This window comes from Carcharhinus amblyrhynchos, chromosome 4 (genome assembly GCF_965287045.1).
Source record: "Carcharhinus amblyrhynchos chromosome 4, sCarAmb.v2.hapA, whole genome shotgun sequence".
NCBI classification, from domain to species: Eukaryota; Metazoa; Chordata; class Chondrichthyes; order Carcharhiniformes; family Carcharhinidae; genus Carcharhinus; species Carcharhinus amblyrhynchos.
In genome coordinates this window covers 39,299,136-39,313,563 of record NC_137327.1, presented here as the reverse complement: position 1 = coordinate 39,313,563, position 14,428 = coordinate 39,299,136, and the positions used below count along the sequence as shown (strand labels likewise).

The following is a 14,428-nucleotide window of genomic DNA, read 5'->3' as shown; positions in this document are numbered from 1 at the left end:
AACAGAAATCAGTTGTATACATCTGTCATAAAGCTATTTGCCTCATTGATTTGTGTTGAACAAGCCTTATCTGGTCTTGAGGTGAAATGTTGGTTTAGCACAAAATATAATCTTGTACAAGGAGCTGTCACCCAAAGGCTTGCTAAAGGATTGATTGACACTTGGCTGCAGTATTCATTAAGGAGGCTGAAGAACATTGAGTAGCTAGTACTTGATTGGGAATGCCTCCGCGCTTGCTGCGTACTACGGGCTGGGGTGTTTTCAACCCTGATAATCACCTTTTGATTTGATGTTTTTGGTTCGGGCCATTCCCCCCGCCCCCATCTTTCTTTTGGGGAGCTGCCCCTTTTAATTTGTCCCTAAGTTAATTGATTTCATTTATTTGGTTGGTATGAAAAGACGTACTTGATTAGGAATAAAAGATGTTGAGGATTTTGAATGCTCTTTAAACTTCCAGCAGCAAATGAATAAAAATTTATAGAGCACTTCTGAAATGCATTGAGACTTTCTGGGGCACTTTTTTCGTCAAGACTTAATAGACATCGTAATTTATTCTGGACATTGAGGAACTTGCCTAAAAAAGTGAGTGCTATGTTCCTTTTCCTTTCTCTTAAAAGGTAAGACTTGGTCATTGGCATTTTTGGTAGCAATCTTCCTTCCTCTGCAGATATAATGGAATGAGGTTGGACAGAGTAACACCAGTTCTGCAGCCGAAAGTGACAGGACAAGGATGTCCTTCACATCGGTACAGGCCATTTCCCTTGTCATGACCTCATCCCACCGGGATTGCCAGTGTAGCGTTTGCACATCCTCTCATTCAGTCCTTGTACCTTCCTGAGAAGTGCCACTGTTTGTAGATCAGTCCACTTCACACCTTGACTACAAGCACATACATGGTGGACTAATCAATCTAATCAGCTTGAGTGTTATACTTAACAATTGTTTCTGTTTTAGGATTGGGCAAGTTCAAATTGTGGTGATCAGTAATTAGGACAAAAATTGCATGGTAAAACCAGACTTTCAAACAGATGTCTTTTTAAGTAATGTGATAGGTGTAATTCCTGTTTTCATCTTTTCTGCCAAAATAATGCCCTCATTTTAATTTTTTAATGGTGTAACATAAAACGATTAAGGTTAATCCAGTGTGACGCATGTCACCAATTATGGAACTGTAACATTGTTTATGCGGAAACTGTCTTTTATCATTGTAACTTACCTTTGACGGACTTTTGTTAAAACAGTAAAACATTTTTTCTCGTGGAGAGAGGGAGCCCCCATTCTTGTGGGGTGAAATATAAATGGAGTGATGTTGAGAGAGTAAGACCCTGCGTGGTGATCCTGTCCTTATAGATGGGAAGGGCGATAAAGATGGAGCTTCACTCTGTACAAACAAACAAGTTATTCAAATTCATGCACATGCATCGATGTGCTACCGATACAACATTTTCACTTGTTCACCTTTTACATGCTTCAACCTATTCTTGTATCCTTGGTTTGCACCATATAATTTATAGCTCCCCTTCCACAATGTGAAATGCTACAGAAGTGAATATAGATCATAACAAAACTATGATGACAAATTGTAGTTATTAAACAGGGCAACCTCATAGGATGAACTGAACAAATTATAGTTTTCAGAAGATGTGTGACAAAGGAGTCAGCACCTCTGGCATTCAAATGGTAACTGCTAACAACATGATTGAAATTCCACCTATCTCCCAGTAACTTAATTCTGAATACTTGAGTCAAATCTAAACTACAATACAGTACTAAAGGAGTAGTGGTTACACCTAATAATATGCCTCAGAGTGAGCGCTTCCAAGCGAATTTAATCAAACTCGCTAAAACCCATTGTATGTTTGAATTGTACAGTATATCGTGCAGAGTTAATGTGCCCTTCTGCACAAAAGTAAACCCTGCAATTGTTCCTAGATAAATCATCCAGATTCATAATCCCTTTTTGAAGTAGACAATTTATCTACAGAAAAACTATAATGGCCTTTGAATGTTGAATACACTCTTTTATCCTCTACATAAACAGCGTTTTGCATTTAATTAGGAACGATATAGTTATAAATTGCATTAGTAAATCATTTCAAGATTTGCAGTACAATATAAATGTACATGATTAAATATACATTGGTTATAAAAAATCAGTAGTTTATAAGAAGTTGCAGGTATGCAAATGAGTCTTTTAAAAGTATTCCTACAACATCGTTTTAAGCAAAGTGCACATTCAGAAGATTCCAAAGTCGTGCTTGCAATGCTCATCTTTTCATTCTGAGATATCTGGATTTGATTCCAGATTGACAGGCTCAAGGTTTCCTCAATAAACTGAGATATCCTCAGCCTACCCCTAAAGTGGGCACAAGTCCACAAAAATAATAAAATCAAAACTACCCATTATCTGTATCATGGATATTAAATAGTCAATCTAGTCCAGAAAGGAGGGCACAGGCACGAAATGCAGGTACTGCTGGGGTATTTTTCTGCGTTTGGAGAACAGGCATTTCTTTGGGACAGAACAGTATATAATCTTTATATTTCAGCAACACAGCTTTGATATAATTAATGATTTCTTTCAAGATTTTGAGTACACTCTGGCACCTACCTCCTGCATATCCTTTTAATTGGTTAAAAAACAAAATTCAGTTTTTTTGTTCGACATTGAGATTCCACATTGAGATTCAATTTTTATCTGATTTTTATAACCCCATCAAATGCTTTGAATGGTAGATGTTCCAGTGCTCTCTGGTGATGGAAACATGTAACTGCAGCCCTACATTCAAATTTGCAAATAACAGCATTCATTTTGAAAAATTATGAAAGATCCCTATTATTGTTCTTGATTTATTGCCAACATCGAGGAGCACATTTGTTTTCTATGCAGGTATGAAATCAATTGCCTGAGGGTAAAGGGCAGCGATGACCTTCAAAATAAACTGCACAGGGATTTAGTTAGAATACAGGACCCAGGCTAACATTCTTGAGCACAGGCTTCATTGTGTAACCTTAGGCATTACAAGCTGCTTCAGATAACTGAATACTTCCCAAAACTACACCCATTCTCCAGCTATAATGACCATGCATCACTGTACTGTGAATGCAACTTGACATAACCTAAGATTGTGCAGCTGTACGTTTGTTAAATAAAATACTGTAGCTCTGTTATGATGTATGAAATGTGGCAGCCAATTTGCACAAGGCAAGATCCTTTATTGTTATGCTGACTGAGTAATAAATATTGGCCACCATGCCAAGGTTGCTTGTTTTACTTTAAAATAGTGCCATGGGATATCTTGCATCCAACTGGGAGCAGTTTGAACCTCTGACAGTGCTGCACAAAGCTTCGGCCTTGATTTTTTTTTTGTGTGGTTAAGTCCTGGAGTGTGGCTTGTACCCGTGATCATCTGCTTCTTAGCAGAGACTGCTACCAAAGTTATAGGATCCAGAATAATGTTTTCATTGCTATTTAGCTCCCTTTGGTACCAAGTAAAATGAAAACTCCCAATCGTGTAACCTCCGACTTACCCCACTTTCTGTGTTTGATAAGGAATATTTAAGTGCGAATGCTTTCACTCTTCTGATGTAGATATTATTGTAGAATTGTATGAGATCGCCTCTCTCCTCCTCTTCTATATCACTATTGGCTCCAGCTAGGCGAGTTGGGGTAGGGGGAGCACTGCTAGGTTGGGGTACTGGCAGTGTACTGTTGGACCTCATATTTGGACTGGAATCTCTGCTGGCTGCAGAAAATAAAATGCAGTTAAAATAACTGAAGAAATATAAGTTGAAAGAAGTGCTGATTACATGGCACCACTGTCCATTGAGTAGCAGGGTGACAGAAAGAATGTCCCTCTTTGAGCTCCTGCATTGTTCCCACGGATTTGAATGCAATCCTGAATTAACATTTGGATTCGAAAATGAGCAGTTTTTAAAAAAAAGCACAGGAAAATAGAAAGAAGAAATGAACAAGGGAACGGAAAGATGATAACTTTCAATTAAAACAGAAAAAAAATCATCTGCTTAATTTTACCCACCACAAATGTGGCCAAAACCTGAAGTACAATAAACTTGTAGATTGCTAAGTCACGGGTAGATAGATTTCTGATAGATAAGGGAATTAAGGGTTATGGGGAGCAGGCGGGGAAGTGGAACTGATCCACTTCAGATCAGCCTTGATCTTATTGAATGGTGGGGCAGGCTTGAAGGGCTAGATGGCCTACTCTTCCTATTTCTTATGTTCTTACATACCAGGGACAGAATGAAATTAACCAGCCGCATTTGGGGCCAGTGTCTACAATTACGTTGTTAATTATGGTTCTAGGCAGCTGTATTAGTCACGTCGTTAAACAAAACTCGGTTAGCTAATTCTTTAAATTAATTTCACAATTTCCTTTATAGGAATATAAATGCAGATGTTGAATTCCAGCCACAGTTCTTCAAATGGGTTAATTAAAATAAATAAACCCTGGGAGACACAAAATGGAACAGAATAATGCAGTGTGCCAGTGCAGCAAATCAGTAACATACAATCTCAATGCCATACATTGCCCACATTTTCTGTGTATTAATCTGCAACAAAGGCAGAACAATGGCTGGAATTCTCTGTCTGTTCACACTGGTGGGATTCTCTGGTCCTGCTAGCAGCATACCGCCCTGCATCAGAGATATTAGAACCGTTGGGGTGGGGTGATGTCAGTGGTAATTCCCATTAGCAGCAGTAGAGCCAGAGAATCCCGCTGCTGGCAAACAGCGCGCCGCCTGCAGGCAAGAAACACACAGCTGGGAAGCTGGAGAATTTCACCAATTTACATAAACTCGGAAACAAAAACAGAAAATGCTGGAAAACTGCAGCAGGTCTGACAGCATCTGCGGAGAGTGAATAGAGTCAACGGTTCTAATATCTCTGCAGGGTCATCCAGACTCAATGTTGGCTCTACTCTCCCTCCAGAGATGCTGTCAGATCTGCTGAAATTTTCCAGCATTTTTTTTTTGTTTTTGTTTCAGATTCCAGCACCTGCATTTTAAGTTAAAGTAATTTTATCTGAATCATATTCATCAGCTCTAAGGTGTCACAATGTATTAAAAAAAATTGTATTAATTGTAAAATAAAACTGAAATATCTGAACAAGAAAAGAAAACATGTGAGATACTTACTCCTATCTCTATTTGTCTCAGTTGGTGAACCCTGGCGACCACTACTGTCACTGCTGCCTGATGTTCGTCTTCTTCGAGCTTTTAACAGCACACTTCTGTAAATCTACGGGGACAAATACTGCATCAAGCACAGTACACCTTACAGAGGACTGGCAAAAAGCAGAATAACAACCTAAATCACAATTTAAAAACAATGAGCAGCAGGTTTGTTAATTTTTGGATTACGTTAATGTAAAACATAGCAAAGGTTAATGAATGGTTTTCATGAGTCAAAATATTGACCTAATGGAAGTGATAGGGTCCACTGATATGGGAACAATTCAAATATTGAATATCACTCTGTGATCATCAATCATCTACCTTTACTCTTTATTTGTAATTTCCTATTTGAGTCTAAGACTTCAGTCACTCGTCACATACTTGAAATTTTTCTTCTGACTTTTTTTTCACCTGGACAAGATTCATGAAAATGTTTCTCTTCCTGATAGGTGATTTTTCTCCCCATTTCAGTGCAATCCACTCTTTGTTCCAACATTTCTCATCTTCCTTTTTTAAAAATAAATATTGGCATAGTCAGGGCTGCTTGAAACTTCACTGTTTCATCTAAGCTGCAATCACTCCAGTCTTTAATTTTCCTCTGACTCTTTGATGTTAAAGTCAAGTCTCATTGCCATGTCTCCCCTCCTAGTTCATTCATTCTCATTTCCACAGAAGTGGAGATCACTCCCTCAGTCATTCCACCCTACAACAATCTACAAGCTATTAAAAAAAAATGGTCGGAGCCATCAAGATTTACTTGGATGTTACTGGGACTTGATGGTTTGTGTTACAAGTAGAGGCTGGATAAACTGGGACTTTTTCCCCTGGAGCGTAGAAGACTTAGTGATGACCTTTTAGAGGTCCATAGAATAATGAGGGGTATGGATCAGTTAGATAGTCAACATTTTTTTCCAAAGGTATCAGATCTAAAACTAGAGAGCATAGGTTTAAGTTGAAAGGGGAGCAATACAAAAGGAGGACAATTTTTTCAGAGTGGTGAGTGTCTTGAACAAGCTGCCAGAGGTAGTATTAGAGGTGAGTAGATGGGTATAGAGGGATATGGGCCAAATGTGGGCTACTGGCACTACCTTAGTGGTTTAAGAAAAAAGGATGGCATAGACAAGTTGAGCCAAAGGGCCTGTTTCCATGCTATAAACCTCAATGACTCTAATTTATTAGTTCCTGATTTAATTGTTTTAGTTTATTTTGTCCTGATTAATCTTCTTTGCTGCTCTTTTCAGTTGTGTTTGTGCCTTGCAAATATTGGATATTAAAAGTTTTGTGCAAACTGTGGGAGTTGAGAAAGCCAGTTTGTTCAAGATCAAGTCAATTATGCCTTTTTAACGATTACATTTTTGTAGAAGTATAAATGTGTTACATGGCTGGCTTGCAAATGTCATGCTAATTATGTATTAGAACCTACTGGTCTTCATACACTAACATATAAAATATAGGACTCAGTGTAACACCAACCATCTTAATGACATGATCAGACCTATATAACACATCCTGTTGGGTCCTTCTGATACTTTGGGCCTGCCAGGAATGTAACACTTTATAGGCACTGGAAGTGGGACAAGCAGTAGGATTGAGAGGGGTAGTGGGTTCTTGCTACACATAGCTCCTGATACCTCAAAGCAAATCTCCTTGAATTGTCTATAATGAAAAATATCTTTGAGCAGCATGCAACTTGCTCCACACCAAAAGGCAACATCTCACAATTGGCTGCAGTTTCTTAGGCATGAGTGGTGTCCCAATGCTTCACTGAAATGGCCACTTTTGTTTGGAAATTTTACTGCTAGTTAGCTACAAGTATGCAACATTCATATTTCTCACAGGGACCAAAAGATAGGGATTAAGATTTGGAATCTTGTATTATCTTCCCTTACATAATCTGAGGATGCTGAGCCAATATAACTAGTTATGTCCCGGCTGAGATCATTTAACTTGATACAGACCAGCGATCTAATTTGTTTGGCTGTTTATTACACCACACAGCACATTTTATTGAATTATCATCATGGCCATTGTGATGACGATGCTTAATCATCAATTATATTGGGCTGGAATTCAGAATTCTTGTTTTTCAGCGAGAACAATCCAACTGTCGGATAAGATTGGGTTTTCTGAGAGGAAGATTCAACAAAAGGGTGTCATTCTCATAAAAAGAACATGCAGCAAATAAGTTGCCGAAAATCCTAGAAATTATTTGAGAAACAGCTGAGTGAATGACAATTCATGGTTTACACTGCTTTATTCTTGCTCTCTTAGACTCCGACACAGAATATAGTTATTGACTCTGGCAGAAAATTACAATGAGAATATCACCACAAAAAGCTGTATGTACATCCCAAAAGTGTATCATATTACATGCAAACTCTTACATTTGTTTTCATGTTTTTTTAAACTAGGAGGAGCTATGAATGAATTAACTTAAAAACTAAAAAAGCTGATTATTTTAACTTATTTAGCAATGTTATTGAACAGGCGAGCATATACCTTGCTAGCTACGACGTGTAACACTATTTGCATTTTATATGAAACAGACATGGTTATTTTTCAAAGTCAATTGTAGATACCGCCCTCAAGCATATTCTTCACCTCCTTGTAGTTTCAGCTTCAGTAAATCTGTTAGTTAGATCTAAAACACATGAACTAACACGGAAAGAATGTAAATGTACTGCCAGTGATTTTTCAAATATTATTTTCCCAGGTGTCAAACTTTTGTGCTTGTTAGAAGAAATAAAAGAGCCAAAATAAACCATTTCCAGAAATGTGAAACCTTTAAAAGCACCACATGAACTAAAACAATTGCCCCAAAAGGTCAAATTCATGATGTATAAAGTGTCACATAAAGCTCACTGTCCTTTAAAAATATGCACTAAACATTTTAACACAGGCGTGTAACATTTTAAACATTGCAAGAACATAGTTACATTTTTGGTGCAAGTCCCTGATTTGACTTCTACCAAAAAGTGACTTGAGGGAAGTGTAGTTAACAAGTCACTGGAATTCCTCATCTGTTAAAATTAATGTCCCTTTTCTTCTTGAATGGTAAATTAAGTTAATGGTAAATTTGAAGTTTTGAAAAATCCATGGATCTGCCCAAGGCAGCAAAGCAAGATATCTGAGTCAGGTTGATTTAAAAAATACCCAATCCAAATCTCTTGCTGGTTACAGCTGAAAAACTTAAAATCCCAATATGATGTTTGAATTAACTTTAGAAGAGTAAAATCTGCATCTTTTATTTTGTCTTTTGTTATTTTCTCATCTTTTCAGGTCTGTTTTCTGTAGAGTGTTTCAGCTTTGGCGCTCACCAATCAGGGTGGTAATTCAATATATCCCACTGTATGTACTCTGAGATTTCACATTCAGATTGGGTCACAATGACCTGCACTGATTTGGGTAATGGCAAAAGATGATTTCTTACTGTACATGATTATTCTGAAATGGAAAACACAATGAATTCTATTGTCACTTGCCATGAGACATCTTTAGTCGCTGAATTACTCTCCTTGACAGACTATTTATGATTCTAACAAATAACTTAATTAGGGGAGTCGAGGGAAGTGGCGGTGACGGGGCTGCTACCCTTAATTTTGTAGGGAATATAAAGTAAATGTTCAAACATTGATAAATGATCAGGTTTAAAGATTATCCAAGAGTGCAAAATAAATTAGGGTAAGATGCAAGGGTGCACTGGCAAAACATTTCTCAGCAGGTTGTCTTATCAGATCAAGTTGGACAGACTGGGCTTGTTTTTACTGGAGTTTAGAAGAGTGAGGGATGACTTGACTGAAATATATATAAGATCCTGAATGGTGTTGACAAGGTGGATGTGGAAAGGATATTCCCCCTCATCTGCGAGTCCAGAACTAGGATGAGAGAACAAGGTAGAGGGATTGAACAACCTATTTCTGTGCATGTTCATTCAAGTGGGGGGGAGGGGGGGTAAAATTAGGATTAGATGGCAACTAATATGAATATATTTAAGAAATTAGACATATAATGGTGCTGGTTCCATTACCTTTACACTGTCATGGTAACATATTGACAATATGAAAGGGAAAGTGGTTTAAGAACTGCTAGTCAAAGCAAAAGCAATAAATCCAAATCAATGTAGATTCATGATTGGCAGTGCTGAAATTATCTTCAAAATGTAATACAGTAGCAAAAGGGTCATGCTGGCTGAGTGGAATGACAGTATAATAGTTATTGTATGGACCAGTTCTCTCCATGAAAACCTGCCTCTTTGATCGAACTTTTGGTCACTTGTACCAATGTCACCTTGTATGACTGTCAAATTTTGTTTGATAATGCTCTGTTAAATGCTTTGCGAGATTTCACTAAATTAATGGTGCTATATAAATATAGGTCATTGTTATGTTGCCAGTTGTAATCCTACTACGGCATGCTATGAAATTGAATTCCATAAATATGACCATTTGTGGGTTAGCACCAGAAAAACAGGTGACCAGCTAATGGCGCTCAAAAACCTGAAAGTGGAGTCCGGATGCCCAACAGGGAGCCTGTGACACAGCCCCCGCGGATGTCTCCCTGCCTGCTCTGTTGCTAGAGCAGCACAGCGGGCTGGGAGAATTACCCCTTCAATGTTTTCCCTTCAACAGCAGTGTACTGTAAATTAAAATGTTGCTGCAGCAAATTTCTGTCAATGACTCTTTTAGTGAAGTGAAGATGTTGTTTGCATCAATTTTTCAAGCCTCGGATAAGAGAATTGCTCTTTAAGACTCTTGGCAGATATTGCCCCATCTACTGAGAGTCCTTCTCCTCCTCCTCCACCATCTAGCAGCTTGTCCACCTCTGCATGGTCCCTCTTCATCCTTATAGTTATGACTGATTCCCGCACGGAACCTTAATCGGCCACCCATGTTCGGATACAACTTCACGGTATTTTAAATGATCAAAGAATTACCACCAGCCAGATCACTCCCAGTAGACTGTTCAAACATCGGTCAAGTATTAGAAAACAGTAAAAATATGTTTAATTGCACCAGGAGCTAGAGGAGATAATGCATTAATAACCTGTAAGCAGTTCACGATCACTTTAAATAGTGCTGGTGACAGATTCTGCATTCCATTTAATGTCATGTTCAGCTGTGCAGTTGACTGATTCGTTTCATGATTTGTCTACTTTGCACCATGTCGGTGCTCATTATGTCTATCCCACAAATGCTTTAGCAGGCTGGGGTCCTGTGCGCTTCCTGTTGGAAGCATGCACAAACATCTCAGACCCCATTGTCACCTAACGCTTGAAAATGTTGTACCTAAGATACTAGACTTCATCATGCTGACTATGAAAGCAAATATACCTAAACAAATATTAGCAAGAATGCTGGGCATAACTTTCAACTTTACACAGAGCAATATTGAATTGGCTGTGGCTTATATACCTCACTCAATACTCAATGCATTGACCTTGATGGAAAGGTAAAACAGGCTTGGGTGGATCATGGACGAATGATCTATAGTTGCCTGTTTTGCGCTCCTGCAAAAGCAGAACATTCCAGCTTTTGTACCCAGTAACTTATTTCCAAGAAGATAGGACAGAAGGGGTTTATTAAGATGATATCAGACATTAAAGGCTTTAGTTATGAAGACAGACTGGAGGAACTGGACTTATTCATGAAAGTTGGTCATAATTATCACTTAATTCGAAGTATCCAAAATTATAAGACATTATTACAATTTCTGGTGGTCAGTACATTAATAAATATAGGACTTGGGGAGAAATTCATTTGCGTTGCTTTTAGTGACTGTCAGTGCCCCAGGGGAGGGGTGGATGCTGATGGTCACAGCAATTATATCAATGAGGAAAGATGCGCAGGCTATATAATAGTGATTAGTGGCACTCTCTGGACCTGGAGTATCAATTGATTTCTCTCCCTTTAAATTTAAGCTCATTTACCAAAAGAGCAAAGAGAGAAGGGAAACAATGGTGGCAACAGAATCCATAACTTTTAAAGGAAAGCAGATACATATTTGAGAAGAAAAATTTTAAATCTCCTAGCTAAAGACAGGGGAAATGGGATTGAGAAGAGAGTTGGCAAAGGCAAAGTGGGCTTAATGGTCTCTAATTGTATGATTACTCCAAGACGTTTGGGCAAGCCAGGCAAAGGTGCTAATTGGTGTCAGTACTTTTTCTTAGCCTGTAAGAGCCGACTGAGCAACAAATGAACATTGAGGAAAAGCACCAATTTGAAATTGGTGCTTTTCCCCAATTTCAAAGTGCCTTTTGACAACTTGATGTGAGTTCAGGTAAGCTGCATGCTTTTGAAGTGCTGCAGGACTCTGGTGGGTCCATGAGTAACTTTAAAATATAAATATAGTAAATTGATTAAACATCTGAGTTGAGAGTTAAGTAGCATGAATAAATTAAGAGCATACCAGGTATTTTACCTTCCTCATTTCTAATCAACTTTACAGCAACGAAATCTAACTATACATCTATAATCAGATTAGAAAGTGATTCTCTCATCCCCCCCGCCCCCCCAATCTCATTGCCAGATATAAATTCTAATGGATCATACAAGAGCCAAATCCAAGGAAGCACCAAATTTCTGTAATGCAACACATAATGGAAAATCACTTTCCTATTACCTGCATTTCTGGCTGAGACGTGCTACTTCTGAGCCATGTTGCTAACTTCTCTCATGAATAGATATCTGTAGTGAAAGCCAACAGTTTCTAGGGAATTGCAATGAGACAAGGCTTGGAACACTGCCATTTTCTACCTCACATTGTTAATGTAATATGGTGATTTCCTTGAAGATCCCATCACCTGGAATCACAAGGAACTGAAAATGAAATTAAGAGGTATCTTTTCACTTGTTTTGTGGTAATGTTGCTAGTGTGATATTCTTTCATAATGTACCAAATGTGTAGAATTACAGCATCATAGGGCATTGAAATAATCGTGCCAAATTATTTTGGCCAAAACACTCAAGAACTGAAAATAGCCGAAATGAAATGAAATAGAAATCATCATTTTTACCCTAGCAAACTCTAAATGCTGAAGAGTTGTGGCTAATCAGAATATTTGATCGAGAAGGGCTAACTGAGATACACGCTCATTCTGTACACACTTCAATGGGAAAACTGATGGTTCCCACTTGCAACCCAGACCGTGGTTTCGTTCTCATTAGCATGATTCATGGCTTGTCCTGTAACCGATCCATTATTGCAAAAGCACATACAAGTACTTTATTGTACTCTACAGTACGTACATCTAACACAATTCATTGAATAGACTGTATTCAACCTCCTGGTTGGCTGAGTGGACAAATACTTGGCAAGTGCAATATAACGTGGATAAATGTGAGGTTATCTACTTTGGTGGCAAAAACAGGAAGGAATATTTGTTATCTGAAGCATAGCAGTTTAGGAAAAGGGGAAGTGCAATGTGACCTGAGTGTCATGGTGGAACAGTCACTGAAGGTTGGCATGCAGGTACAGCAGGCAGTAGGGAAAGCTAACAGCATGCTGACTTTCAGAACAAGAGGATTTGAGTATTGGGGATGTCTTGCTGCAATTACAGTAAAAAGTCTGACAACACCAGGTTTAAGTCCAACCGATTTATTTGATAGTAGACTCACTAGCTTTCGGGGTTAGTCTCTTCGTCAGGTGAATGGAGAGTTCTGGCCTCAGGCAGAGCATATAAAGCATAGAAAGTTTACAGATTACTGATTAGAATGCAAATCTTTACGCCTGACCTGCTGTTCAAGTCTTAAAGTGGCCGACAATGTGAGTGGAAGGAGCACTGATCACAGGTTAAAGAGATGTGTATTGTCTCCAGACAGTACAGTAAGTGAGGTTATACAAACCCAGGCAAGTCACGGGGGTTACAGATGGATCTTGGGTTCATGTCGCACTATCTGTAACTCCCGTGACTTGCCTGGGTTTGTAAAACCTCACTTACTGTACTGTCTGGAGACAATACACATCTCTTTAACCTGTGATCAGTGCTCCTTCCACTCACATTGTCGGCCACTTTAAGACTTGAACAGCAGGTCAGGTGTAAAGATTCGCATTCTAATCAGTAATCTGTAAACTGTCTGTGCTTTATATGCTCTGTCTGAGGCCAGAACTCTCCATTCACCTGACGAAGGGACTAACCCCGAAAGCTAGTGAGTCTACTATCAAATAAATCGATTGGACTTAAACCTGGTGTTGTCAGACTTTTTACTGTGTTTACCCCAGTCCAACGCCAGCATATCCACATCATTGCTGCAATTATACAGGGCCTTGGTGAGACCACGCCATGAATATTGTGTGCAGTTTTAGTCTCCTAGTCTGAGGAAGGACATTCTTGCTATTTAGGAAGTCCAGAAAAGGTTCACCAGATTGATTCTTGGAATGGCAGGACATATGAAGAGACACTGGATCGACTAGGTTTGTACTGACTAGAATTTAGAAGAATGAGGAGGGGTCTCTCAAAATCCTGATGGGACTGGAGAGACAAAAAAGTTCCCAATGTTGGGGAAGTGCAGAACTAGGGGTCACAGTCTAAGAATAAGGGGTAAGAACTGGGATGAGGAAGAGTGAACCTGTGGAATTCCCTACCACAGAAAGTTATTGGGGCCAGTTTGTTAGATATGTTCAAGAGGGAGCTAGATGTGACTAAAGGGATCAAGGCGTGTGGAGAGAAAATGCAAGTGGTTTACTGAAAGTGCATGATCATATTGAATGGTGGTGCAGATCGGAATGGCCTATTTCTGCACTTATTTTCTATGTTTCTCCCGCTATTACCATGCAATAAATCCAATCCTAAAGCTTCCTTTTTGACACTTGTTGCAAATACATTCCAGAAGTGTTACTGACTTCTGTGCAGCTACAATGTTTTGGCAATTGAGATCAATGCATGCAGTTTAACAGTATTTTCTTAAGAGTAATGTTTAAATAAAGAGAATATTTTGCTTGCTACAATTACATTTCTCTTGAAAAGCTGCTATTGTACTGGGTAACTCCAGTTCTGAATCATTATTTCTGTGCCAGTTAACTACTTGCAGTCAGGAAATCGAAGCCTGAAAATTACTGCCAGTAACATTACTGCACAAATGCTTAATATTTTGATAGCAAATTCCACTGTCCACTATTTTAAAGAGGTTCACTAAAATGATTAAATAAGTTAATACTGCCATTAAAATATGTTGATATGATTTTCTGCTGAGTCATTTCCAGGCTAAACCTTCCTGATTCAGATCCAGCAGTA

General features: G+C 38.6%; 1 protein-coding gene across 1 annotated transcript in view; it reads right to left on the bottom strand.

Moving 5' to 3' along the window:
- Positions 1 to 14,428, bottom strand: part of rbl2 (retinoblastoma-like 2 (p130)) — a 126,141-nt gene that overhangs the window by 766 nt on the left and 110,947 nt on the right. Inside the window, exons 19-21 of the mRNA XM_080187002.1 lie at positions 5,161 to 5,263; positions 3,532 to 3,746; positions 1,217 to 1,381 (exon numbers count right to left, since the gene is read on the bottom strand). Of these exons, the coding sequence (XP_080043128.1) occupies positions 1,217 to 1,381; positions 3,532 to 3,746; positions 5,161 to 5,263 (483 nt within the window). The remainder of the gene's footprint in view (positions 1 to 1,216; positions 1,382 to 3,531; positions 3,747 to 5,160; positions 5,264 to 14,428) is intronic.